General features: G+C 38.3%; 1 protein-coding gene across 1 annotated transcript in view; it reads left to right on the top strand.

The window, feature by feature from the left end:
- Positions 1 to 27,529, top strand: part of PCSK5 (proprotein convertase subtilisin/kexin type 5) — a gene marked incomplete at both ends in the record, with an annotated part of 222,828 nt that overhangs the window by 180,121 nt on the left and 15,178 nt on the right. Inside the window, 7 exons of the mRNA XM_081318873.1 lie at positions 2,178 to 2,277; positions 3,555 to 3,691; positions 6,824 to 7,027; positions 13,141 to 13,183; positions 14,236 to 14,378; positions 17,914 to 18,114; positions 19,206 to 19,451. Coding sequence (XP_081174999.1) covers positions 2,178 to 2,277; positions 3,555 to 3,691; positions 6,824 to 7,027; positions 13,141 to 13,183; positions 14,236 to 14,378; positions 17,914 to 18,114; positions 19,206 to 19,451 — 1,074 coding nt within the window. The remainder of the gene's footprint in view (positions 1 to 2,177; positions 2,278 to 3,554; positions 3,692 to 6,823; positions 7,028 to 13,140; positions 13,184 to 14,235; positions 14,379 to 17,913; positions 18,115 to 19,205; positions 19,452 to 27,529) is intronic.

Raw genomic sequence — 27,529 nt, 5'->3', positions numbered from 1 at the left:
AACACCAGCTGCCTGCAATTAGTGCAGGTTCTCATCCCACCAGGCTCAAGGTTGACTCAGCCTTCCATCCTTCCGAGGTAGGTAAAATGAGGACCCAGATTGTTGGGGGCAATTAAGCTGACTTTGTAATAATACCACTTGGGGGATGTGTGAAAGCTTTAATAAGCAGGCATATACATAGAATGAAGGCTACTGCTAAGCTTGTAAGCCGCCCTGAGTCTTCGGAGAAGGGCGGGATATAAATGGAATTTTAAAAAAAACTTTGTGCAGGAAATTCCTCCAGACAGGTGTCATTTATCTATCTCCAATAGGTTTGCTTATCTACACCCTTATTTATGCTGAATCGGACCATTTTTGTCCAAAATATATTTGGGTTTTTCTTATACTGACAACATTTTCAAAATATTTTATTTCCCATCAGCTATTGTATATTTATTTATTGTATATTGGTTTATTTATTTCCCACCTTTATTATTTTTACAAATAACTCAAGGCAGCAAATATACCCAGCACACCTTCCTCCTCCCATTTTCCCCATATCTGTGAGGAGGGTTAGGTTGATAGAAAATGACTGGCTCAAAGTCAGCTGGGTTTCGTGGCTAAGCAGGACTCATGGTCTTTTGCTTTCTAGCCTGGTGCTGTAACCAATAGACCTAACTTAATGCTTAATATTTTTCTAGAAGATAAATGCCCTTATTTTATCAACATAAACAATATATTCCATTTTCCCCATCCTCAGCTTTTTTTTAATCTCTGATGTCACATTCTATACAAACTGGCTTATAAATTAATATAATATTCTCATTTTTTAACCTCCTCTACCATTTTATTAGTTATTTCATGCCTCCTACCTCAGGTAGTCATCACTGACTCTTATTTTGTTTTGTTTTTTCAGCTCATGTGAATGGCTTGTTGGCATAAGTTATAATGAAATCTTCCAAACTATACACCAACTCATTTAAATTCTTATTCAGGTTTCAGAAAACCTTTCATGCTAATTTGTATGAAACCTGTATGTAAAGTTTTTAAAAGTTACATGCACCATTCCAATAGTCTTACAAATGTTTTAAAATTTTACTAAAAGTTTCTATAGAAGATTTTCCTCTTTTACATTACTACGTAATATATGAATGGAAGAGTAATCTACGCCTTCAGGGAAATTACCTTACTTGTTCCTACATTGGAAACGCCCACCTACATCCATAATGTATTATTTACTATTTTAAAGAATGCTTTTGATTCTTCCTCTGATGCTCAGTACTGAAGATTTGCAACATAATCCAAATTTGTGAGCTGCATTCTATGTGCAGTGTTTTTCAGCTTCATACTATAATCAACAACTTCTCACTCCAAGAAAGAATTATTTGTATGATTGTTCCTGCTATTAAATTATTATGATTGGTCACATTGTCAGCTGATGTTTAGACTGGATTTGGCAATTTTTTTCCCCTACCCATTGAGTTCTTCTCAATTGAGTTCTTCTCAATTGAGCTGGGATAGGCAGATATTGGTGTTTGGTGGTATTGAAAGTATCATCCAGGTTGTAAGCAATTCCAAATAAAGCTACCTTTGCGATTGACTGATGGTGATTTTTGTCAATGCTGATAGAGTTCAAGTGACACTTCAGCTATTTTGGAATTGCACCAAAGCACCTATTACTATTGCCACTGCCTTTGCTTTCTTTTGCCACAGTCATTTTACTTCTATTTGCAAGTCTTTATATTTTTGTAATTTCTCCAGTTTTTTCCCCTCCTGTTCTGGTGTCTCCCAGTATTGCAATGTCTACTATTCCGACTTTTTGTCATTCTTATCAACAATTGTTAAGTCTAGACGTAGGAGTCTGCAACCTGGACAACTTTAAGACTTGTGGACTTCAGCTATGCTGGCTGAGGAATTCTGGAAGCTGAAGTCCACAAGTCTTAAAGTTGTCCAGGTTGCAGAACCCTGGTCTAGAGTGTTGTATGGCAGATGCTGTAAGTTTTTGCTCAAGACACATTCTACTCTAATACTGAATTAAAATAACTTCCTTTGTAAGCAGCTTTTCCAGGAAATATTTGTAATACCATATTCATTTGCAAATTTCAGCAAATAACCATACCTTTTGTTTTGTTTTGTTGATAGCATGTGACTTTAAATCAACCAGAAATTTAGTAATAAATAAACTCTTTATTTTATAGGAGAATATATTGATTTTCTTGGTCACTGCCAGTTCTGTGATGCTTCCTGTTCTAAATGCACAGGACCAACTTCGAAGGACTGCATTGTATGCAATGCAAAGTAAGCCATTCTTATTAAATAATTTCTATCCATGTAGGAGTTACAATACCATCCATGTTTACTGCATTTAATTCAAGCTATTTTGTGAACTGATAGAAAACAATTATAATCTGAGTTTATAATCCATCATTGACTGGAATGAACCATTTTATGTTGCCCCTTATGACTTACATAATGTGCTTCTCATCCTGAAAGGAGAAAAATATATTGTTCCTTAATATATATAGGGAAAAAATGAAATTGAAAAACCTGGGGAAATGCAGAAATTATATTTACACTGGTGAACAATATCTGTGAGTTGATAAAAAAAAGAGTTTAGGAATACACAATAGTAAATAATTTCATCACGTACATACTTTTTCCTCTGGCTCCCTTGCATTTTCAATGGAAATTTGGAAGAATTCTAGACATTAATATAACAAAAGCTCCTGCAGAAAAATCTGTTTCACAATTTGGGCCCCACTATCAGATACAGCCCAAGTTCAGAATTAGAACTGAGTTACATACAATAAGGATCTAAGTAAAATAGTAATAAGTTATGAAAGTTCAGTAAAACATATAAACACAAAGAGCACTTTTATATAAGAAAAGTTTACTGTATCTTGTAGAGAGTGAAAGGTTTTGAATTAGTTTCCCATGAATGTGGAGCTGAATATTGTTTAGTGAATGAGATAAGAACAATATAATGGAAATAAAGTATGCATGAGGATGAATAAATGTTTAGTAAATGTCTCATCATAGAACAAGGAGTAAACGAGGATGTGTGATTATTTATAGATAAATGAATAAGAAATATTAGTGGTGATATTGGAGAATGTTGTAAACCTGAATGTTTTGCACAAGCGTAAATGATTCCCCAGTTCACAACCATCAGTGTAAAATATTACATGAAAATATAAGGACCAGCATAAAACATAAACAGTAGCTCAACATAAATGAAAAATGGTTTGACATAATATGTTGCTGCATTTGATCTAACCACTTGTGCTCCCTAAGTCTGGAAAGCGACAATAGTCCTCACCTCTTGGAAAACAGTATCAAGGAGTTTTATAAAAGGCTTGAGAAATTAGCCAGATCAATTTGAAGTTCAAAGTTTAGCTTGTGAGGTGTCATAAATACTTTTCAAACTGAAAATAGAGCAAAGTACAAAGAATATGTGGAATATAACTGAATATGGAAGCAGATCTCCAGATTGGCTTAAGTTCATTCTCTAAAAGGAAGTTATTCTTCAGTTACTTAATTCTAATGTTATGTTCCCCACTTTTTTTTTGCAGTAGAGTTTTGGATGACAGGCGCTGCGTTGTTCAATGCCCTAGAGGGAAATTTGAATTTAACAAGCAGTGTCAGCCTTGCCATGAGTCCTGTACGGAATGCAGTGGAAGTGAATCTAATGAATGCACTAGCTGTGCTAGAGGTAAGGCATTCTCTTTTTTCCTCCCATTTATTTTCTGTTAATTATACCGCAACATCTAGAGGATAAAATAACCATGGGATTTTGTTGCAATAGTGGGAATTCAGTTTTATTTATATTGTGTGTCTGGAATCTAATGTTCTTCTACTGATTAACATGAGGTAGGAAGAATTCTTCTCACCTATTCCATTCTCTCTCCAGTCTGAACACCTAAATAATCTTCCAGAGTATATTGGGGGGGAGGGATATGCAAAAGATTTTAAGGAAAAAGAAAATTCCAACACATGAGTAGATGCATATAACATTGGTCTGGGTGATATTTACTTGATCTCTTCTTTCCGTATACTAGAAAGCCCAATATATTATAGTACTAAATCTCAGGTATTCAGTATTGGCTATCAGAAGAATGTCCATTAATTAGGCATTGGTTCCAAAGATAATAAGCAATCCCATCTTTTTAAAAACCAATGTCAGGAACAAGCCATCTTGACTACCAGTTGGGAGACAGGATGGGGCCAAGCTTTTTATTTCCTCCAGTCCTTTAGAAAAAGCTGAGTGGAAGGGCGATGAAATCTAAGGCAGGCATTTAATTGTACTTTTCAGTATTAACCATTGCTATGGCTTTGTCCTCAGCTAAAGGCATTGCCTTTCAGATTGACACAGAAAATTCTGAATCAAATTACATAAACAGTGATTTTACGTTCAAGGATTAGGAATGAGCACAGGAAAAAAAACCTGCGTGCGATTTCTTTGATCACCATTCCCTTGAAACCATATTATGCATGTAACAACTTTATCTTATTTAAAGAGTGTCTGCCAGAATTCATGCACGCAGAAGTAAATGTAATTCTGATATTTCTTGTTGTCTATAATTTCTAATAAAATGAAGTGGATGGGTCAGCTCCAGCTATAATAAATGTCCACAAGTTGTTGATCCAGCTAGACAATGCATGGAAAATATACAAATATAATTTTGCACTGAATATAACTTAATGACTCTAAAACCAGCATGAATTAAATAAATGGAAGTTACATTCAGGCTCTTTGGATAGAAGAAATTTTTATTTATGTTATTACGACTTCCCTTCATTAATTTAGTTAAGCACATTTTAAAAAGAAAATAATAGTGTTGGTTTATGAGAGGAAACAAGATATTTTAAGAATCGAAGTGACCCCAAAGTCTGCTTAGCAATTCTGTTTCTGGATGATTTAATCTTATTAGATTTCCCAGTTCTCCACAAAGCCAAACTCCTTTTGAAGTCATATACCTTTTGGGGCTAAAGAGACCCCCATGGGGATCCTAGGGCTCCATGTGCCTCTCAACACCTCATGTTGCAGCTTATTTTAATTATGTTTGCCAAAACACTCTTTCAAAGCAGAAAGCTCATAGAAAGTGTAGTATCCAATTACAAAACCCTTCCCCTTACTAAAGTTTTTTTTAAAAAAAGAAATCCAGTGTGTATGTGACATAGACATACCTCATTTGCATAATTACCCCAACTGATATAGTCCCTATATTTCCCAAATATTAAGAATGAAAATCCCAACCCTCAAAGGATTATATTATATTGTGGACTTATAAATTGTCTTGATTTTTATTATTGAATAAAACTGCAACAGGCCAGAGATATCTGAGGTTTGGGTAGCTATATCCTCAAAGTATTGAATGATAGAGCAGGAAAAAAAATGCCATAGATTTCCAGACTAGGCTGGAATCAAATGTTTTCTGCAATTTTTTAAAATGAGGATCTTAATGTCCACAGCCAGGTAAACCAGCCCCACAAGCAAACCATGTCAGAGTAATTGATGTCCATGGAAAATTTTCTTTAAATCAATATGTGTAGAAATGGCCTACATTACAAGTAGGTTAGCAAATGTATTTGATCACATATCTCAAATCTATACTGTACACAAAAGAACATATACATATCAAAATATGCACTTTTGAGACTTTGTCATGCAGTATGCAAATAGTAAGGGCACATGGGCAAACAGCATAGGATTTGGGAAGGGGAAGCTGCTTGCCAGCCAGCAGGCAGTTGCCTTATTTATGGTAGGTTTTGTTTATTCAACTTACCTTACAAATCTTCACCAAAGTTGAAGTGTTTGCAGGAACTCATGAAGCAGGAATAAACACATTGACCAGGATAGGGATGCAGGAATCATGGGATTGCAGGAGTCGTTTTGGAAGGAAGGAAGGAAGTGTGGGAAGAATCCAGAGAAAGAAATATTTTGGGAAATATTAAAAAGGCAGAATATATTTTCCTAAAGGATCTTAAATGCAGAAACCAACACACACACACACACACACACATACCAAGTCTCTTTGCTCCAAACAGAAACCAGGTCTGCAGAAATGCAGATTTGATAATCTTGTCAGAAAGATTGGAGCCAGGAAGCTTGGATTAGAAAAAGATCCCTAGAATCAACAATCCCTGACACCAAATAATCCAACAGTCATCCATCACAGCCCTAGGGAAGCAGGATATGATTTTGGACATAAAAGGATTAACTTACCACCATCAGAATACCAGAAAGGCAGACTCAAGTTGAAGTTCATGCCACAGGAACAACTCCAAACAAAAGCTCAAGAAGGTATAAAAACCCACCCAGCTATGTGTGGTCAGCTTTCCCAGAGCTGTCTTTCTGTCTGGCTCTCCTCTTCAATAAACTACAACCTTCTTTCTAAAGCAGTCTCCATTTTGATTATTCCCAGCTGGACTGGATCCCGATGAAGATTTTTCTTTCAACAGAAAGAAGGCAAGCAGGAAGGCAAGAAGGCAAGCAGGCAGGCAGGCAGGAAGAAAGGAAGGAAGGAAGGCTCATTCCATGCTAATTGTTACTGTTTTATGAGAGCTGTCCTCAAGATGGTAGAGCAGTTTACCAGGTTTCATCATTTCACGTCAGCAAAAAAGGAAGATAATGAATGATTGGGCTGAGTCCTCACACATCTGAAAAGTACAGATAACAAGGAGGTGATTCCCACTAAGTTTGATAGGGCTTCCTCTGTAGTGTTTACAGTCTTTAGAACTGTTCTCTCACTAAGTCATCAGACTTCTTCCAGCACAATCCTGGGTCTTTAAAACAATGCTTCCAGGAGTTTGGCTCTGCTTAATCTGGCTTTCCCTCCTCCAGATAAGAAAGGCCATCTGCGTTTCCTCTACCTGGGAGAATGCAGGAGGAGCTGTCCCTTGGGCTTCTATCCTTCTGAGGAGAACAGTACTTGTGCACCTTGCTTTGAGCACTGTCAAGAGTGCCTGAATCAAACCAGCTGTGAAAGGTGCTCAGAGGGATATTCTCTCATTAATAACAACTGCCAAGAGCACAAATGCAAAAAAGGTAAGGCTTCTTACAATGCAATGTGAGAGGTTTTATATCAAATATCTTTTATTCTTTATACTGTTTCCATCTTCCTTTAAAACATTAACAGAATCCACAATGGTCTGAGAATCGGCGTCTCCACTAGATAATTGACAATCAATCTGAAACTAAATTAATCAAGTAAAAATAGCAACTGGGAAAAATCGTTTATCCAAACTTCCTCAAATCTCCAAATAAGTTACCTAGACCTAATCTACATATCAAAGGATTAGGTCTGCAAACACAAATAGAGTTAATTAAATTGCAGCTTAACTGCATGTTCACAAGAATACATACCTACGCATATACACACACCTCAGGTGTCACCCTATAATCAACATGTAGACACTTCCACACCCTGGACAAGCTCCCCCTATAAAAATCTGCGGATGTACCCCATTTTTCTGCAGTTGCCCTTAAAGGCAAACTATTTTCCTTTAAGGAATAAATATTTCCTCTTTCCTCACAGCTGTCTGGATCTCATTTTTATTTATTCTTGTACAACTCCGGCTTGAATTGGAACCCCAAATTATTCTTCTGACAGCAACCTTCCCCCTCCTCACAGCAATGAATTTGGAACATTTCAGAACATCAAAGCACACTTATGCCTCACCTATGAGAGCACACTCAAAGCTTTGCAAGACATCTTTCTGAAGCAACAAGGGGCTTCAGAGTACATGGCAGGCATATATAGCATTTCAGAAACAGGAGTTTCCTGGGATCAAACTTGGCCCATGTGCTGAAATCTCAGGAAGCAATGTAGCTAGGAGTTGTTGCCATGTGCTCTGAAGCTGTTTTTAAACCTTTGAATCCAAAGTATGGTACTCCCTTTATGTGTGTATTTGTGTGCGTGCATGCATGTGTACCTTTTCTGAGGAAAACCAAACTTTTATTGTCAGGGGAAGTCAAAGGCCTCGACTCAGAAAATTGCATTCCTTGCCCTGAAGGATGCCTCATCTGCAACTCAGGTATGTTGCATTTTAAAAATTTGGTTCACTTCTTTTTCTATCTCTCTATTTAGGGTGGCATTATCTCAGAAAAACTTTGGAAATAATTTGAGGGATTGCTTCAGTGTGGGTTGGGGGGGACTATGGCCCTTTGATGATCTGTGAACTTCAATTTTGAAGTTGAAGTTCACAGAGAGAAAAAACGCATTAGTCTTGGGATTCTCATGCTAAACAATGCAAAAAGGAAAGTTATTAAATCCATGAAGAGTAATTCTGTTTTATTCCTGATACTTTTAAAATCTTGGCTCTGCCTACTTTCTGAGTATAATGGTAATATCTCTGTGAAGACCAGTGGGGCCTTTCAGAGAAGTATCTCTAACTAAATGCTTTGAGTATGTTGTACTACCGCCTTCCAGAACAGCTGTTTTAAATTATTCAAAAACCTTCAAACTATTTGATTGCAGATAATTTACATCATGACTTTGGTCTTCCTTAGTTATGTTTGCATGTTTTTCTATCTTTGAAAACATTAAAGAAGATGTATTACATTACTATGAACAATTTTAAATTCTACCACAGGACAATCTAAATGTTTGAAGTTTTACTATCTTAAAAATACATTAGTGGTATACTTGTTTCCATGACAAAAAAAAATACTTCCCATGCTTCATATGTTTTGTTTTCTTTTTAAATAGTTGTCAGCTAAATAACACTCAGAAGAAAGAAGAGATTAAATGCTTAAACTTGGGTGGTTGGCAACACAACCTTTAGTCGAATTGCAGTGTGATTACAGGTGGTCCTCAACCTATGACTTATTAGTTAGCTTAGTGACCATTTGAAACATCTACCCGGGGAGAACTTTTTATCCAAATTTGAAGTTGGCAATGGGTGCATTAATAACCATTTGCGGTGTCCCCCAGTCATGTGACCACATTTTACAAAAGTTGTACCGAAAGCCAGCATTTATTTCTGGTTTTTGACAAAACTGCACCCATAATGAACCATTAGTTTGCATTACAGTCATGGCATTCACTTAATGACCACTGCAAAAAAGGTCATAAACTCAGGTTGGTCACGTGACTGACACATTTTACTACCATTATGAGTTACAACGGTGATGGGCAGTTTCCACTGTAGTCATAACTCAAGGACTACCTGTATTTCAGATCCCTATTGAATATCTTTTTCAATTACATCTAAGTTGATCTGTATACACTCGCCCTTTAAAAGACATGCTGAAGTTTAACTACTTTTTTAGTTTAATTATTTTTGTTCTCAGAAATCTTGGCAAAATTATATTGGTGGGAGCTATGACTTTAGAATTAAATCAGATCAAGTTGACCCAGAAAAATCACAGTGTTTAATGGTCAGACATACTCTTGATTCATTAACTACTGATACTACACAGAAAAAATTCCAGCTGGGGGATTCATGAAAATATCTCCAAAAACAATTGCCGGTTCCTGGAAGATTAAATGTTGGTGGCAAGGAGGAGAATCCAGGATGCAGCTTAGCTGATTCAAAAGAGTGGTTCCCAGGCTGAGGCAGGGCTAAAAGCTGATTTAATAAAGGCAGACACCATATGGTATATTATTGACCTGTTTCTAATAGCTTTCTAAGAGATGAATTGACTGTTGAAAGCTGTACATGGAGGCAAAAATGGAATAGAAAGGGAGAGAAAATGGAGGACAAAATCTGGGCAACTGGGAAATGCTGGTTTTATTCAGGACCATGACATTTTTGAGTGAAAGCCATAGCATGTGGAAAGCTGTACTTTTTTCTTCGCTGAGGAGATTGTTGTCTGGGGGTGCATGTGTGCACCAATTACATTGTTCTTTTCTTTGGCCAAATAAGAGAATTCTGTTTTTATATCATTCAGGATTGTCTGCAGAGTGTGGTGAAACATTCAAAATGGCATTCATGATAGTTGCCTATTTTGTGTGGGATTGAAATTCAATTATACTAGGGCCATTTTAGTCTACAGCAAGGGTCTTCAAACTTGGCAACTTTAAGACTTGTGGACTTCAACTCCCAGAATTCCTCAGCCAGACAGGACTGGCTGAGGAATTCTGGGAGTTGAAGCCCACAAGTCTTAAAGTTGCCAAGTTTGAAGACCCCTGGTCTACAGGGTGATTCACACAGCCACAGTAGAGCAGTAACCCAATACCACGGATGCTGTGCTCACAAGTTATGCTTAACAGTTTTTAACATATACACCATACTTGTTTTGAAAGACTTTTAGGCTCTTTGAGTCATTCAGTCCTAAACAGGCAACATTTTGGATCTGTTTAAGTATTGTTAGAGCATACAAATTGAAGGATCTGCCGGGACTCATAACCAAGAGTGGCACACAGTATGACACTGAGTCAAATCTTTGGTGATCTCACAAGATAATTCAATGCATTAGAACAGTGACCTTCAACCTCAGCAACTTTACAATGTGCAGAATTCAACTCCCAGAATTCTGTATTTCATAAAGTTGCTGAAATTGAGAAGCACTGTATTAAAAGGATCTCCACAAGGTTTTAGGCAGGAGTTTTCTCTAAATTACATGGTGATGCCATGGATTAAGTATGTCCTGCTCTGTGTAAAACTACCAAATACTATTAGGCACTTTGTTACTGGAACCACTAAAAAACTCTTAATTATTATGGGCGTATATGAAAATAGAAAGTCATATATAAGTAAGAATTGCACATTACAGTGAGTAGTAACAATGAAAGAACAAGTGATGAGTTTGGGGGGAATGTATGCAATATTGTAAATGCATCTGGCCTACAGGAAAAAGTTATTCCACTAGGTGACATGAATGGATGGGTGGGAGTGTGATAAGAAATTACAGAAAAGTAGATGAACCATTCAGAGTCCCAAGAATAAATTAAAATAGTGATTGTCTAATACCTGATAGTCTCATATATATAATTTAAGGATAAATCTATTTGTGTGTACAAATGGTAAAAGAACAAATCTAAAATGATAGGTGATTTTATGGCTTCTGATTAGGTTGAGAGAATTAGTGAATCATACGAGGGCAGTGAAGAGTTCTCAGGGTGAGGCAGAGCAATTTTTCATAGTAAAAAATGAGTTGGTGGAAGAGAGGACAAAGAAGAAAAGGAAAGAGGTTAAAGACATAAGTGAAAATAGAATGACTGCAGGAAAAGAAATATGGTTCCTGTATTTAAAAGTATTAAGAGATATACCATTCTATGTTTTGCAACACTGAATGTAGGCAGGAGTTTAATGAATTCCAAAGCAATCAATTCACAATGAGGCAAAAGCTAAATAGGTTTATGAAACAAAACTTATCAAAAGAATACGTTTTACACCCAAAACACAAAATAGGCAGGAAATATTCAGAGACAAGACAATAATAAAGACATGGTAGTGTTCAATAGAAGAATGACAGGTCAGAATTTCATGTCCCTTCAATTGTTGGGGGCATCTTGATCAGAGGCAATCACAGTTCTTCTATGGATGATTCTGGCTAGTTCTTGGGTAACTATATGCAGAGGATTATCTCTTAGAGATTATATATATAATCTGAGGAATTCTGGGAGTTGAAGTCCACAAGTCACAAAAGAGCCAAGTTTGAAGACCCCTGCTCTAACTAATTGTTTCTGTGGTTTTGAGAAAACATTTTCCTCAAGCACTGTATATGTGCCCCAAACATTTCATATACATGGACAGATAAAGCCAACATGCCTGACCATGGTTCTCTAACTCCTTACACCAGAGGGTTAATATTGTGACCAAGGGTCTGGGATCATGCTATGTTGGCATCATTGATTAAAAATCTGAAATACTTAGCTGATGTTGCCAGAACAGGCGAAGGAGGACATGGTCAAATGGAAAGAAGGACAAATGGAAGTGGGAGAGGAAGGAGGACAAATAAGGGTGGGAGATGGAGGAAGGATAAATCAGGGTGAGTTGAAGAAAGACAACCTAAGTGTACGTTTCTTGGCATCCACAACAAAAATTGCAATTAAAAAAATGCAAAAAAAGGTAATTAAGCCTACAAGTACATGAAATGACTTTTTCCAACATCAGAAAGATGGTTTTTCAAAGGCAGGAAAATACTGGAGCAGTTTCAGCATGTAACTGATCCAGGTCTTGTCAATTTCAGGTAACAAGGCAGGTACTAATCAATTAAGGTCATAGACAAGAGCTTATTAACTTGAGATTGTCTTTATTAGGGGTGTGCTGTACTCTGAAAAAAGCTGCTCAGGAACAGAAAGCTTGTTAGCTACTGAAAAGAAAATTTGATTTTGAGACTGCTGAAAGAAGGACATGATGACAAAAATAAGGGCATGTCCTCCTTTGGCATCTGATAACCCTCACCCTGTCTGACCTTGAAAATGCTAAGCAAGGTCCAATAACAATATTTAGTATTTGGATGGGAAACCATCAGATGCCAACATTGTTCACTATATTGAGAAGTAAAAAACTTACTCTGCACCATGGTTTGTGCATTGTTGGATAATGATTTTATTGTTATTTGGCTTAACCTTTTGTATATCACCCAGAATCATCACTATGAGATGGGCAGCTGTATAACTAGTTTAAATCAATCAATCTTCAGGAGTAAAGTCTGATTTGAGGGACACCTTTATATTTTTATGGTGCTTTTTAGTTTTTTAAAATATTACTGTTCAGAGAACGTAGGAATAATTTTTCAAAGCAATATGTCTAGCAATAATATTGAAAACAATGATAAATCTTCTTCTTAAAAGAAAATGACACAATAATATAAATATAATTATTATTACCATCGTTTTCCTTAACTATGAAAAGAAAGGGAAACACCTGATATTCCAGAAGTAATCTTACACTAATTTTGGTAGAATCTTAAACCAGGATCATCACTATATGGACTGATTTGTTGGGGTTCAAGAAGTTCAAGTGTACTTAATATGACTCTCATGCACTATAGTTAGCACATAAATCTTTCAGAATGTGATAATCTCATTTTGATTTTAACCATCGAGGATGATGATGAAGATGATAATTATGATGATGATGATGATAATGATGCAAGCAGAAGTGCACATTTTGTGTTTGAATCCAAAGCCTGCATGGTCCTGATCTTAAAAAAATATTTGGTTTGACAAATTATTTTATTCCTTTTGTGTTACTTATTTATTCCAGATAACCCAGAAACCTGTACATCATGTATCCATAATTATTATATGTAAGTTTATCACTCTTCTTTTTCTTTCTTTCTTTCTCTTTCTTTCTTTCTTTCTTTCTTTCTTTCTTTCTTTCTTTCTTTCTTTCTTTCTTTCTTTCTTTCTTTCTTTCTCTGTATCTCTTTTTTTTTCCTAAATGAAAGCAGGGCCTTCTATTTCAAAGTTATTGACCAGCTTTTCCCGAAATGAAAGTCCTTCAGACATGTTAACAGATTTTGGAGATTGTCAGAGTTAAACTCAAGCAAATCAGGAAAGCACCACTTGGGGAAGGCTTTTCAAGTGCCCATAAGTGGTTTTGAATATTTAAACAAACAAAAAAATATTCTGTAGTACAGAAATGTTTCTTTTATGAGTGTTATTTATTCATTCATTCACTCATTTTGTATAGCTGCCCGTCTTATTTATGCGACTCTAGGTCAAGGGTAGGCAACCTCGGCTCTTTTATGACTCAGCTATGCTGACTCAGGAATTCTGGAAGTTATAGTCCATGAGTCATAAAAGAGCCGAGGTTGCCTACCCCTGCTCTAGGTGATTCACAAGGGCCTTTTAAGGCTAACTCCCAAGTAAATTGGTTGGGGTAAACATGGCAAAGATCATGGCATGAATAACGTTTATCTTGAGTATAGGTAGTCCTCACTTAGCAACCACTCATTCAGCAACCATTCAAAGTTACAATAGCACTGGGAAATGAGGCGACCGGTTCTTAATGCTGCAGCCATGACAGTGTCCCTGCAGTCATGTGATCGCAATTCAAGCACTTGTGAATTCAGGTGATAACGATGCTACTTAGCAACTTAAGAGTTGCCTGTCCCTATTGCATTCAGCAAGTGAGGACTACCTGTATACTCAAGTGTGTTTTGTGGACTGTCCTGTTAAAAGTAATAAAGGGAGAAGGAAGGGCGATATTACATTTCTTATTTATAGGGGAAGACGGTGTCAGTTTCTTTTGTTCGGTGTTCTTTAGTTTCTGTTTAGTATTGTCAGTTTTTGTCATTTAAGAATGCCAGTAGCAAATGACTCTTTTCTCCCCAATTCACTTTTGTCTTTTGGGTAGGTACAATCAGCAGTGTTACAGAACGTGCCCTCACAATACTGCACCAGATGACAATTCTCACATATGCATTGAGTGTCAACCCAATTGTCAAAGCTGTGACAGATATGAATGCTATTGGTGTGAAGAAGGTTTTTTCCTTCTAGGTAAGTGAAACAACCAGACCTGCATGCAAAAAAGCCCAGGAACACAAAGGCCTTTCATTGAGAGTTAATATCCATGACTTGATACTGATAACAGAATAGGTGTTGTGATTCAGGGTCAACCTGTGGGTTCGGCAGTTGGGTCGGACGACTCAGAGGAGGAGGAGGGGGGTGTTGAAGAGCTTGCTGATGATGGCCTTGAGGCTCCGCAGAGCCCTCAGCCAGGCCCCTCCCACCTGGTCACGACGCAGACCCAGCTGTGTGAGCCTGACAGCGTGGATGAAGATGACCCACAGCTGGCCCTGTTCAAGGACGCCCGACGCAGGAGGCAGTCAATCAGGAGTAAACAGAGGAAGACAATGGGGCACCTCGGAAGGAGGCAGAGAGAAGCCACGCCCTGAACTGTATAAAAGGGGAATGCGTGGGAGGGCTGGTTTGCTGAAGGCAACCGCTTGAAAAGCTCCTGTTTCATGGTTCGTGCTTGCTCTCTTTGCTCTGTGTTTTTATGTTAATAAATTTGGCAGGCTTAATTCCAGCCTCTTGCCTTCTTGTAAAAGGGGTTGTCCCTGCCTTTTCTGCAGGGCCGGTAGCAGGCAGTTACAGAACAATAGGCTCTGTCTATTTGGGCAGACAATGGATGATGTAAAAAATGAGAAAATAAGGACCCCAGTTTAAATTTGTTGAATGTAGATTGTGAACACAGTCAGCGTAACAAATAGAAAATCAAAGACATGAGATGTTTAATTATTTATTTTGTTATTTCAGATACCAGACACAATCAGATTAGACGTTGTAAGGACCACATATGCTAAAACATGTCAAAATCTAAAATCAAATAGTTATTAGTTATCTTAAAGCAGGGGTCTTCAAACTTGGCCCTTTTATGACTTGTGGACTTCAACTCCCAGAATTCCTCAGCCAGCGTTTGAGGACCCCTGTCTTAAAGCATACTAAAATGAAATATTAGTTACTGTCAAGGGAGTGCTTAGTGGTGCTTATGTAATCAAAAATGAGCACATTTCTCATGAAGGGAAGAAACCCATACAATTAACTTTATGAAAGATAATATGGATTTGGTAAATTCCCCAGAGTGCTGGATGTTATGTCTGAGAAAATCTCTTGTAGCTGCAGCACAAAATTTGGCTCAGAATCTATAACAGGTCCAGAGGTCTAATATAAGAAGTGAAACATTTACCTGATTTTCTGTACTTAGTAGGTCCTTTAGGCAGTGCTTTTTTGTAAAAGAAAAAGGTGCCGGAACTCACACATGTCATGCAACCCACCTTGCCTACCCTACAAGGTTCCATCCAAAAAAGGTGCCGGAACTCCATTCTGAGCGTTCTATGACAAAAAAAAGCCCTGCCTTTAGGAGAGGAGAAGTTGGGATAATATGTTGATCTTTATAAAAGATGGTAATTGCCTCAGTTCAAAATTCATTTCTTTGATTAAATACTTGTATAAATACTTGTTCACAAATACTTCAGTGTGCTACATAGAAAAATGTAAGGATAACTGGGAAATAGTTTTTCAAATTTTCAAGGAGTCATTTGATCTTAAACTTTTGATGATGCATCTAAATAAATTCAACTAATGCAAACACATCTTCTCATTCAGAAACCCACAAATGCATGAAGAGCTAGCTTTTTTCACCAGGCATAAGAGTCAGTAATCAAGACCTCACTATTTGTGAATAGTGTTTTGGGAGCCACTTTTGTGACTTGGTTGGAACATAATTTTAATTCCTGTTAGCCACCCAGAAATACATTGGTAAGATGGATGGCCATATAAAATTTATATAAATAAAGAAATAATAGTCTTCCAAATGACTGGTTATATATGTAAAAAATAATAATTTAAATTCTATCATAAGAGAAGCAGGATGAACCTGGATAATTTTAGTCAGAATGTCTGAGACTATCCTGGCAACTCATAGGGACATTTTGAAATCACACACACACACACACAAACACACACACACACACACACACACACAGAAACAAAACTGTGTGAACTTGGCCAGCAAATATTTTGCACATCCAGAATATTCCAAGTATTTCCAAGACCACCATCCATTGGCAATGCAGGAAAAGGCAAAACTCCCCTTGTGATCCAGTATGGTTCTTACATAATTTCTCCACATAAAATGTTTTTAAAATATACCCATTCCTCTTTTGAATTAAGACAACAACATAGCCATTTGGAAGCATGCAGTCCAATTTGGGAATCTGCCTTTTATTGTTACCTTAAGAGTTGCATGCCTCGATATCTCTTCACTTCTCTTTGATTGTGAACTGTTGTTCTCTTACTACAGATACTTACCAAAGAAATCAAATTTTGTACTGAGCACTCAGATCAATATGTACTGAAACATTATAAGCCAACCTCTGCAGGGTTATTGGTATTTTTAATTACTTTCATATAAGGCATATCTGAAAGCTTATATTGCTTAAAATATAGTTTCTATTAAAGATATTTCACCAATGGAAGTAAAATTTTAGATTATTTACAAAGAAAGGAATCTGCATTCAGTCCTTAGCTGTTTTAGAAGAATCTTTTAGTATCCCAATCAGAATGTGGTCTCAGAAACACCCATGAAGTGTGGGGGAGCAAGTGTCCCAAAAGTCAAGATGGAAGCTGTGCTTGCATGAGCAAGGCTCTATTCCTTCTTTTTGCATGCATCGCATATAAACAAGGCACAGGCCTTCCATTGTGAACTTGTGGCTACCATTTGACTTTATGGATCTACTCCATGTGAATACCTCACCTTAGTTCATAGGAAGAGTACGCTAATAGAATTGTGCAAACAGTAGGATTCTTTTAATACTCTGGGTGCTTCCATTTTTGTGGGATTCAGAAGCGAGGCTGTCCTATGGTTATCTGCAATATCCTCCCATCTCTGAATGCCTATGGAGATTCTCAATCATCCAGAACATAGTTATCCCAAAGATGGTTTTCCATGAGGCAACTGGACTTTCTTGTTTTTCTTTGAAGACATTTCGCTTCTCATCCAAGAAGCTTCTTCAGCTCTGACTGGATGGTGGGGAATGGAAAGAGTTATACTCTTGCAGTCCGCTGTTCATCTGCATTCTTATAGCGAGTCACTGGGTGAGAAGCGAAGCATCTTCAAAGAAAAGCAAGAAAGTCCAGTTGCCTCGTGGAAAACCATCTTTGGGACTACCATCTCTGAGTGCTGCATGATCACATAGCTTTTTCAATGTAGTGTTTGTCAACCTGGCAATTTTGTGAATTGAAGTCTACCTCTTTTAAAGTGGCCAAGGCTAAGAAACATTGGTTTAATGCAGCACAGCAGCTCTAATTATCAGTTTGTACTTTAGGTCAATTTTTTAGGAAGCCATGGACATAGTTTCTGGAGAGGCTAGGTGTCCAGTTCATTTCAGAATTACTTGCATCTGTTATTGTGTTAGTGATTGGTGCGACTCTAATCCCCATCATCTATCTTTAATACCTGATAAGCAGAAAGTGGGTTTTGTATTGTCACTTTCCTCAACAGTGGCATGACTCTGTGTTTGTGCTTCAGGTGGGACATGTGTGAGAGATTGTGGAGCTGGCTTTTACAAAGATGAAATTACAGAAGAGTGTGAACCATGCTACAAGACATGCAAAACATGCAGAGGGGTCAATTACAATGACTGTACAAGCTGCCAAGGAAATTTACAGCTGCTGCATGGGAAGTGTGTAAATCCCCAACACAAGGGAAAGCATGGGAAATTTTGGAACGGTAGGTTGCTTTCATTTTGCTGCATTGCTTTCACTGTTAGTGCTAGGAACTCTTCGAACAGAAAGGAACCTGCCCTTTAGCAAACTCTCAAAGCAAACTGGGCATATAGAAGAAGAAGAAGAACTGATGCTATTGGCAGACTTGGAATTGGAGTTGTTCCTGACATTTGACCTGTGACTGATATGGGGTGGCTTGATCTGCAAAACCCCACAGTTTGTCAGGTCTGCCAGCGAAGGTTCAATTAAGCTGATTTATTACTAAAAGCCTATGCAGAGGAATCTTCCCAACTAATAGTCAGCAACTGGTTTGAGTTAGAAAAGGATCAGTGGCACTCAAGGGGGCTGGGCTTAATTCTTTTGTGGCTATGTAGGGATTCTAGAAGGGATGCGGTGGCTCAGTGGGTTAGGACACTGAGCTTGTCGATCAGAAGGTCGGCAGTTTGGCGGGTCGAATCCCGAGTGCCGCATAACAGAGTGAGCGCCTGTTACTCGTCCCAGCTTCTGCCAACCTAGCAGTTCGAAAGCACATAAAAATGCAAGTAGAAAAATAGGGACCACTACGGTGGGAAGGTAACAGCATTCCGTGCGCCTTTGGCGTCTAGTCATGCCAGCCACATGACCACGGAGACGTCCTCGGACAAGCGCTGGCTCTTTGGCTTTGAAACGGAGATGAGCACTGGCCCCTAGAGTTGGAAACAACTAGCACACATGTGCGGGGGAATCTTTACCTTTACCTTTAGGGATTCTAGGCTGATTCCCTTTTCACTTCACCCCCAGGTTCTGCCATCCCTTCTTCTACACGGTTAAACTCTCAGGAGTCCTGCGCCTAGTAAAAATGATGGGCGGGCTGGTCAGGAAACTTCCCTGAGAAGGGGCCATTTTATCAGGAATTCCCCAAACTAAGAGTAAATCCTTCTTTTATACCCATAGCATTATTGACAAATGGACAATTTTTAAAATAGATTAGTGCGAGCAGGAGGCATCTATTGTTTACTGTAATATGTTTACTAGCAATGTATTCAATTATACCCCATGTGAAGAAGACATCAAGACTAGGCCATGTGGTTATTGTTCGTCCTGTTTTACTGATAGAGAAGCTGAAGCTGCACACCTCAGACGGTTTGGGCTCCACGTTCCCGAAGGGCCGCTTCTTCCCTTATGTCCTGTCGCGATCCTTGCGGTCGGCTGAGATCCATCTCTTCTCGGTGTCATCCAGGCATCAAATTGAGACGGAAAGAGCACTTAAAGAGGCATTCTTGGAGAATGCCCGGGTGCTGCTGAAGGCTTTTCCCTTCATGGCTCACCAAAATACAAGTCTGAGCGTTATCCGGAAGCGATGTAAGACTAAAACAAATCTTTTTTAAAAAAATATTACTAGCCAACGTGGTAAGGGCAGGACTTCATTTTTTAAAACAAGGTGGGCTTTTCCTAGCACTCCCATGGTTGCTTTACTACATGGAAGGTAATATGTAGGTAAAGAGAGTAATCCAGTCTTTATAATGCAAACATTTAATTTGACAGTGACCCTGTGCTAAACTTACTTAGGATGGGGTAATAGTCATCAGTCCAAGGAGTAGCTATTCCTGTGGCAGAGACTGGTTACTTTAGCATCCTGGCACAATGCAGCCTTCAGACTAATGCAACAGCACTTAAACTGGGTTTCACTTCTCCTATTTTGATAATTATTTCATTAATAATTGGCCTGCCTGCTGTAGGACAGCAAGCAGATTTAGTACAGGCAGTCCTTGACTTACAACCATTCGTTTTATGACAAAGGCACTGAAAAAGTGACTTATGACTGGTCCTCACACTTAACAACTTACATCACAGTCCCATGATCAAAATTTAAGTGTTGTATTTACAACCGTTGCAGTATCCACAGGTCATGTGATCACCATTTGCAATCTTCCCAGCCAGCTTCCAATAAGCAAAGTCAATGGGGGAAGCTAGATTCACTTAACAACCATGTGATTCACTTAACAACTGCAATGTTTCATTTAAATCATAAAATTGGGTGCAACTTACTTAACAGCCTCCTTGCTTAGCAATTCTGATCACTATTGTGGTCATAAGTTGAGGACTACCTGTACTTTCTCCATTACTTTGGCATACTGTATGTTTATATATGGGGAGGAGGGAAATGTCTATATGAATATCTTCAAGCAAGCATGGATTTTTTAAAAAAAAATGCCATTGGGTCCTTACAGTTAATGCAAAGTATTTTCTTCAACCCACCTCCAACACTGCAACAAGCAAATTTTTATTCCTATAATTGGGTTGGAAAAAGGTACTAGAATTTCTCTTTCCTTCTGAGTAGCAGCCTTATCCAGATTGGGTTACAGGAACTATGACAAAATAAATAAAATCAGAAATCGGAACAGGAGAACCCTCAATCTGCCTGTCATCTTTTTTTTTTTACACCAAACAGAAGTGCTATTTATGAGATTTCTCTCTTCTGAGGGACAAACTGATGCTGGGGAAAACGTTTTAAATGTTTAAAGGCCATTTCTTTCCTTGTAGCTAAATGTGGCACAAATATATCCTGGCAGCTTTTTTATGTTGTTACATGCTTAGCTCTAATGATGTTGACTCTTTCCATCCAGGGTAATCTCAAGGTGAGTACACCTTCAGGGTTTCTCCCAGTTCTCGGAGGAAAGTCAGGTCATTGGCAATGATGGGCCACAGAGGTGAGGGAGAGATGGAAGCAATGGGAACAACAACTTCCATGCTAATATAGTTTCTTCTAACCAAGGATAGGTGGACCATATCATCTCTCAGCAATGTGGAAGGGTCTCAGGTGTTCATAGAGCATGGTCCAAAAAGTCAAGATGGTAGTTGCAAGGGTATGCTCAAAGCTCTGCCTGTCTGAATGTGAGTTGTGTGTGTGTTGCACATAAAAATGGGTCAAAGTTCCATTGTACCATTGCAGCCACCACCTTGATTTCATGGACCATGTCCTGTGGACACATCTGGATACTCCCAGGAAACAAAAGTCCTCTGTACTAAATCTTCCATTTGAACAAATTGAACATGGCTGCGATGGGAGGTTTTAGAAGAAGGTATTAATACTCTGTGTTGATTTCAATAAAAAATATAGGTTTCATTGTGTGATTAAATTGAGAGCCTTTCCAATGTGGTTTTTAACAGCCACAGATTAACCTGTCAGGTCCAGATTTACTCCTGATTGTATGAAAGTGTCCCCAACTCAGTCCATAATGGCTTTGCATTATTTTTGCAAAATATTTAGGTTTTCCTCCTTAGGTTACCCCTGAACCATGCTGCATAATCCTGGTCATGCAGCAGACAAATATTGATTGTCCTCTAGGAATTTCTTGGGCCCAAATGATAGAGGTGGTGCCTATACCTTAGAAGGATGGTCAGAAAGGTATTTCACTGAGAATTCAGATCTGTAGTCTCAAAATATTACCAATCCTATCACCAGTTAAGCACATGGTTGATTAACTGCCAGAACAGTTAGTAAGAATAGGGACATGTTGCTATATGAATAATCAAAGTTTAGATTATACTAAATATCTTCATCTCTAACCTGGTCAAAGAATGTCCTGGTTCAGATACGGCAGAACTAGTATCAGCTGGTATGGTTTATTGGAAGAGAAACAAGTAACAAATTCCAATACTGTTTTTGGCCTCTTTGTTCAATCAAAACCAACTAATCTGTTCTTAATTTTCCAGTTTGGTTGCAGTGTTGACTTAGTGAACCAAAAAAATCTTCTCTAAAACCTCCCGAGGGGACACTGAGAGGTAGGAATACCTGGGCTCCATCCCAACATGCTTCTCTTTGCTAACTAGGGAGTCCTGGTATCTGAGAGCCAGCCTCAAACTAAAAAAAAATTTCCTGACAGTGAGAACAATTAGTCAATGTAACAGCTTGCCTCCAGAAGTTGTGGGTGCTCCAGCACAGGAGGTTGAGAAGAGATTGGACAGCCATTTGTCCAGAATGGTATAGGGCAGGGGTCTTCATACATGACCCTTTTATGACTCGTGGACTTCAACTCCCAGAATTCCTGAGCCAGTTGAAGTCCACGAGTCATAAAAGAGCCAAAGTTGCCTACCCCTGGTATAGGGTCTCCTGGTTGGGCAGGGGCTGGACTAGAAGACCTTCCAACTCTGTTATTCTGTATTCTGAATGATCCAATGAATTGAATCATATTTGCTTACAGGTTGGGTCTGATACACATAACTATCTTGTTTATGACAGAAATCAATTTCAAATGATTTGGACATGGTTTACTACTAATCTTAATCTGGCAATTTTTCAAAACTTAGTTTCAGGCAGCTGTCATTTTTGGATAGATCGAAGACCTAACAACAAATGGTTTCTGCAGGCAGATAACTCTCCTACTTGTAAATTGTTGCGTGCAGGAAAAAAAAACATCATCTTCCTTAACAAAAGTTGGATCATATCCTGCAAATTGCTTCCCCCATAGAATAGAGTTTTTACAATGTCTATTTTTGCTAACTGGAAAAAGAAGATGTAGGACTGTGGAAGAGAATTATACACACTCTCTCAATTTACTCCTTCTCACTTCCGCCGCCCCCCCCAAGCCCACAAGTACTTACATACACACAGACGTACTCACACAAATTCACATATACACAAGCTCTATATGCATACACTTTGCATAGGATGCCAGATTTTCATATGTAAGAATTAGTTAGTAAGAGGCTGGTTTTAGTAAATCAGTCCTTAGCAAGGCTAATCCAAATAAACTGTGACAGTCTAAAATAATGAACTTGAATTTATCAAGCTTCTCTTTCTTTTCTTTCCAAAGGGGAAAAAATGTCTGGATCAGTAAGTGTTGCTCTGAACATCTGTATCTTATCTTGTGTACCAGATGATTTTATTGGGAAGCCAGGAGACATAATGAAGGGCTTGATTTGCAGCATGTTAGAGCAGAAGAATGATTTAAGAAGCATGAACAGGCAGATTACTAACATGTTAAGTCACCAAACTTTTAACATTCTTCAGTCAATCCACAGACACATAACAAATTCAGTAGTTAAACAAAGGAAAACAAGGTTAATATATTGTGCCAATGTTTTTCAGCTGGGGATGGTTTAAAGACTTTTTTTTTTAAGCAACATGCGATTTCAAACGATATTTTGTGTCAGTAGTAATTTTGTTTAATATTATTGGGTTTTGTTCACAACTGATAGGTTTTAAATATATACAGTCACCGTGCCTGCACAAACAAGTTCAGAAGGATCTGGAACAAGAGACTTTGGCTCAGGTCCTCCCCTCAGTCGTTCAGAGTGCAGGAAATTATCTGGCTTGGATTCAGGTCTCTGTAGCTCTAGTGTTGTCTCCCTACAGAAAGAGAGAGGTCAATAGATTTTCAGATGAAGAGTTTGGTTTGGTTCCAGTTGGTTCATTTGGGTTTTCTTTAGGCCCAGGTTTCTTTAGGAAAGTACGAGAGATGAATTCTTGACGCCTTCGTTGCCTATTTGCAACTCTTGATAGCAATAGCACTTAGACTTATATACCGCTTCACAGTGCTTTACAGCCCTCTCTGAGCGGTTTACAGTCAGCATATTGCGCCCAACAATCTGGGTTCCTCATTTTACCGACCTCAGAAGGTTGAAGGCTGAGTCAATCTTGAGGCCGGTGAGACTCAAACTGCCAAACTGCTGGCCACCGGGAGTCAGCAGAAGTAGCCTGCAGGACTGCATTCTAACCACTGCGCCACCAGGTCTGATATGTTTGCCATGCACTTCCTATGCTCTGTAGCATAATGTGGGATACATGATGCCCTTGAATTACTATTACATTGAAGTTCAGTGAAAATGCCCCACAAAGCCTCCCAATTCAACAATGGTGATTGGTTATATAGATAGGCAAGACCTGAGCATTTTATGACCCCTCGGCCACATCCGTCCCTTTGGTTATCCCTGTCAGGCCCACATGTATGGCTTTTATTTTGAAGGTGTCTGATATTTTTTTCTTTTTCAATTTACATTTGTGCATGCATGCATGGCTATACACCTTCACAGTTTATTGTTTCAGCCTTCCACAACAATCCCAGTTTCTCATGTGGCCTCTTGGAAAAAATTAACTGCCCACCCCAGAGCTAGACTCTCTGAAGCCAGCTAAGCTTCTCATTGATTTGTAAACTATATAAAAAAATGAGAATTCCACAGAACATTTAACACAAAAGGTGATAAAATTTAAATAAATACCTTTTTGTTGTGAAAACTTTACATTTGTAAAAATTGGGAGAGGCATTTTATTTATTTATTTATTTATTTTTATTTTTATTCCATTTATATCCCGCCCTTCTCCGAAGACTCAGGGCGGCTTACAAGCTTAGCAGTAGCCTTCATTCTATGTTTATGCCTGCTTATTAGGGCTTTCACACACACACCCCCAAGCGGCATTATTACAAAGTCAGCTTAATTGCCCCCAACAATCTGGGTCCTCATTTAAAGATGTACATGTCTAGGTTACAATTTATTTCTCCACAACTCTTTATCAATCTCTTAAATCCAGAAACTGCACAATTTCAAGGATTTATTACATGTATATTTCTATTTCTCTTAAACTGTATTGTATAACTATAATGTTACACATGTGAGTCTTGTTCAGTGTTTGTGCATGGGTGACTACAGCACTGAAAAATTAACAGGTTAAGAAACTAGCTCCATCTGTGGTGTGAAAGCAAAGCCAATTTATGCTACCTTGGCCATACAAATTGTTGTTATATTATTGCAAATGATATGATACAATCTCTTTGCTGTGCAGTCCCTCATTTATCAATACATTTTTCTGATTTTTTTTAAAAAAAGGAATAATTCTTTTTTTTACATTCTGAAATATGATTCTGGGAGACTGTTCCATTTATTTTCCATTAATAAGTGCAAGGTACAAGCTAAAGGGACGCGGTGGCTCAGTGGGTTAGGACGCTGAGCTTGTCGATCAGAAGGTCGGCAGTTTGGCGGGTCGAATCCCGAGTGCCGCGTAGCAGAGTGAGCGCCTGTTACTCGTCCCAGCTTCTGCCAACCTAGCAGTTCGAAAGCACGTAAAAATGCAAGTAGAAAAATAGGGACCACTACGGTGGGAAGGTAACAGCGTTCCGTGCGCCTTTGGCGTCTAGTCATGCCGGCCACCATGACCACAGAGACATCCTCGGATGAGTGCTGGCTCTTTGGCTCTTTGGCTTTGAAACGGAGATGAGCACTAGAGTTGGAAACGACTAGCACGTGCGGGGGAACCTTTACCTTTACCTTACAAGCTATTCATGATAAATGAATGACCACTTTTATACTTCGAAGAACCATACTGATTAAGAATAATAAAAAGGCCTTACTTTGGCTTATGAAACAAAAAGAAATGCTTCAAGTAGTGAAAAAAATGTAGCAGAAATATTATCCATGCACAAATCAATAATTATAACCTTCCCACACCTGTTGCACTCAGTAAGCAAACATAGAATTTTATTATTAGCATAAATGATTTCTTTTATAGTTTTGAAACAGAAAATGGAAATGCACAGATGCTGCACTGTATAGTTAACAGTGAATGTATAATTTATACAATGAATATATCATCACGACTTTAATTTATACATGTATAATTGTTTTAGTTGAACTTAATATGTTTGCTTAAGAACAGAAAAGTAGACCAACGTTAATAATGCTTTTAATTTACTGTTATATAATACATAATGTTAGAAGTGCTCCGATACAATTGTAATTTAACTCTTGATCAGCAAATTTACCATCCAGAAGGACAGCTAGCGTTCAGACATTATATCCTAACAATTTGCCATCCTTGAGGCTATAGCACCTGTTTGCAGAATTCAAACAGCCTTGGAAGCTATGTATGGGGCTGTTTTGTGTGTATTGTTGCCAGCTATGTAATTAATCAAAGAAGCAAATGCATATTTGAGCACATCAAAGTACATGCCATTCTGTGAGAGGAAGTTTGCAACCTGGAGGTTTTCAAATTTTCCCAGGAAAAGCAAAGCAAATAGGCAACTATGTTATATTGGTGGGCAACTTTGACACAATGACCAACGTCAAATACAGCTCTGAAGCTTGTATTAATAACAATTTACATTTGCTGTAGATAACTTGAATTGTTGGACTGGTAACTATTTAATGTGCCATCTGCTTCCCAATTCCTGTTGCATATTTCCCTCTGCTGGAAATTCAGAAGTATTACAGTAGTAGCAGCGCTTAGGATGAATCTTAGCACATCACAAAAGGGTTCTTAAAGCACTTAATTTAACACAATGTTAAAAAGCACTTAACTATGAATGTTCATATGTAGTACTAGAAATTAAAGAAAATTAAAGTCCTCAACTTACAACAGTTCATTTAGTGATGTTTCAAAGTTACAATACCACTGAAACATGTGACTTATGACAATTTTTCACACTTAAGATCGCTGCTGCAGCATCCCCCATGGTCATATGATCAGAATTCGGAAGCTTGGCAACTGATTCATACTTATGACGGTTGCAGAGTCCTGGGGTCATGTGATCTCGTTTTGCGACCTTCTGACCAGCAAAGTCAATGGGGAAGCCGGATTCAGTTAACAATGGTGTGACTAACTTAACAACTGCGGTGATTCGCTTAACTGCTGTGGCAAGGAGGGTCATAAAAATGGGGCAAAACTCTCTTAAAAATGTCTCGCTTAGCAACAGAAATGTGGGCCTCAGTTGTGGTTGTAAGCTGAGGACTACCTGTAGGAAAATGCCTACATCCACTACGCTAATTGGTTGTTGATGTCCATTCGCTTCCAACGCTTCGTGATCCAATGGACATCAGTCTGTCTGGTAACTGCTTTGCGTTTTTGAAAACTTCTGCTTTGGCTGCTAGCTGATATTAGGTGTTTATTGACAGATGTACTTTAGGAAATGGGTTGGATGTCACTGCATCATTGTCATCCCCTTCTGCAGAGAAAGCTGAAAATAGATTATGATCTAAGACAAAACTGTTAGGCATCTCAGAAGCTGGCCAAGACAACAGAGGGGACAAGGGTGTGGACAGCTCACCCTAGCCATTTCTTAAGGGCACCTAACTTTCACCATTCTGCAGAAATACAGAACTATAATGATTGTATTCCGAACTGAGCTTCTGAAAAAGGAAGTACAAGGGGTAGCATGCTTCGGTCACTCAGACATTGGGTGCATTTATTAAAGTCAGAGTGCCAGTTGTAGACAACTCCCTGGAGAAACAATAATAATAGATAAATTTAGCTTGGGAATGCTTTTGGGGGTTAGCAGCCATTCTTTGTCTTTTATTTGTATTGCAATGTCCTACCATAAAAGGAAGGATTTCATCACCTACCTGTCCCTTTGTTTTGGAAGGTATGAAATGACACTATTATCATAATCGTGTTTGAAATCAAGTACTCAGCTCTACTACCAAGAGATGTCCAGTCTTATTGACTA

The sequence above is a fragment of the Vipera berus genome, assembly GCF_964194415.1.
Source record: "Vipera berus genome assembly, chromosome: 2".
Classification (NCBI taxonomy): Eukaryota; Metazoa; Chordata; class Lepidosauria; order Squamata; family Viperidae; genus Vipera; species Vipera berus.
The sequence above is the reverse complement of the archived record's forward strand: the minus strand, read 5'-3'. Positions and strand labels throughout refer to the sequence as shown.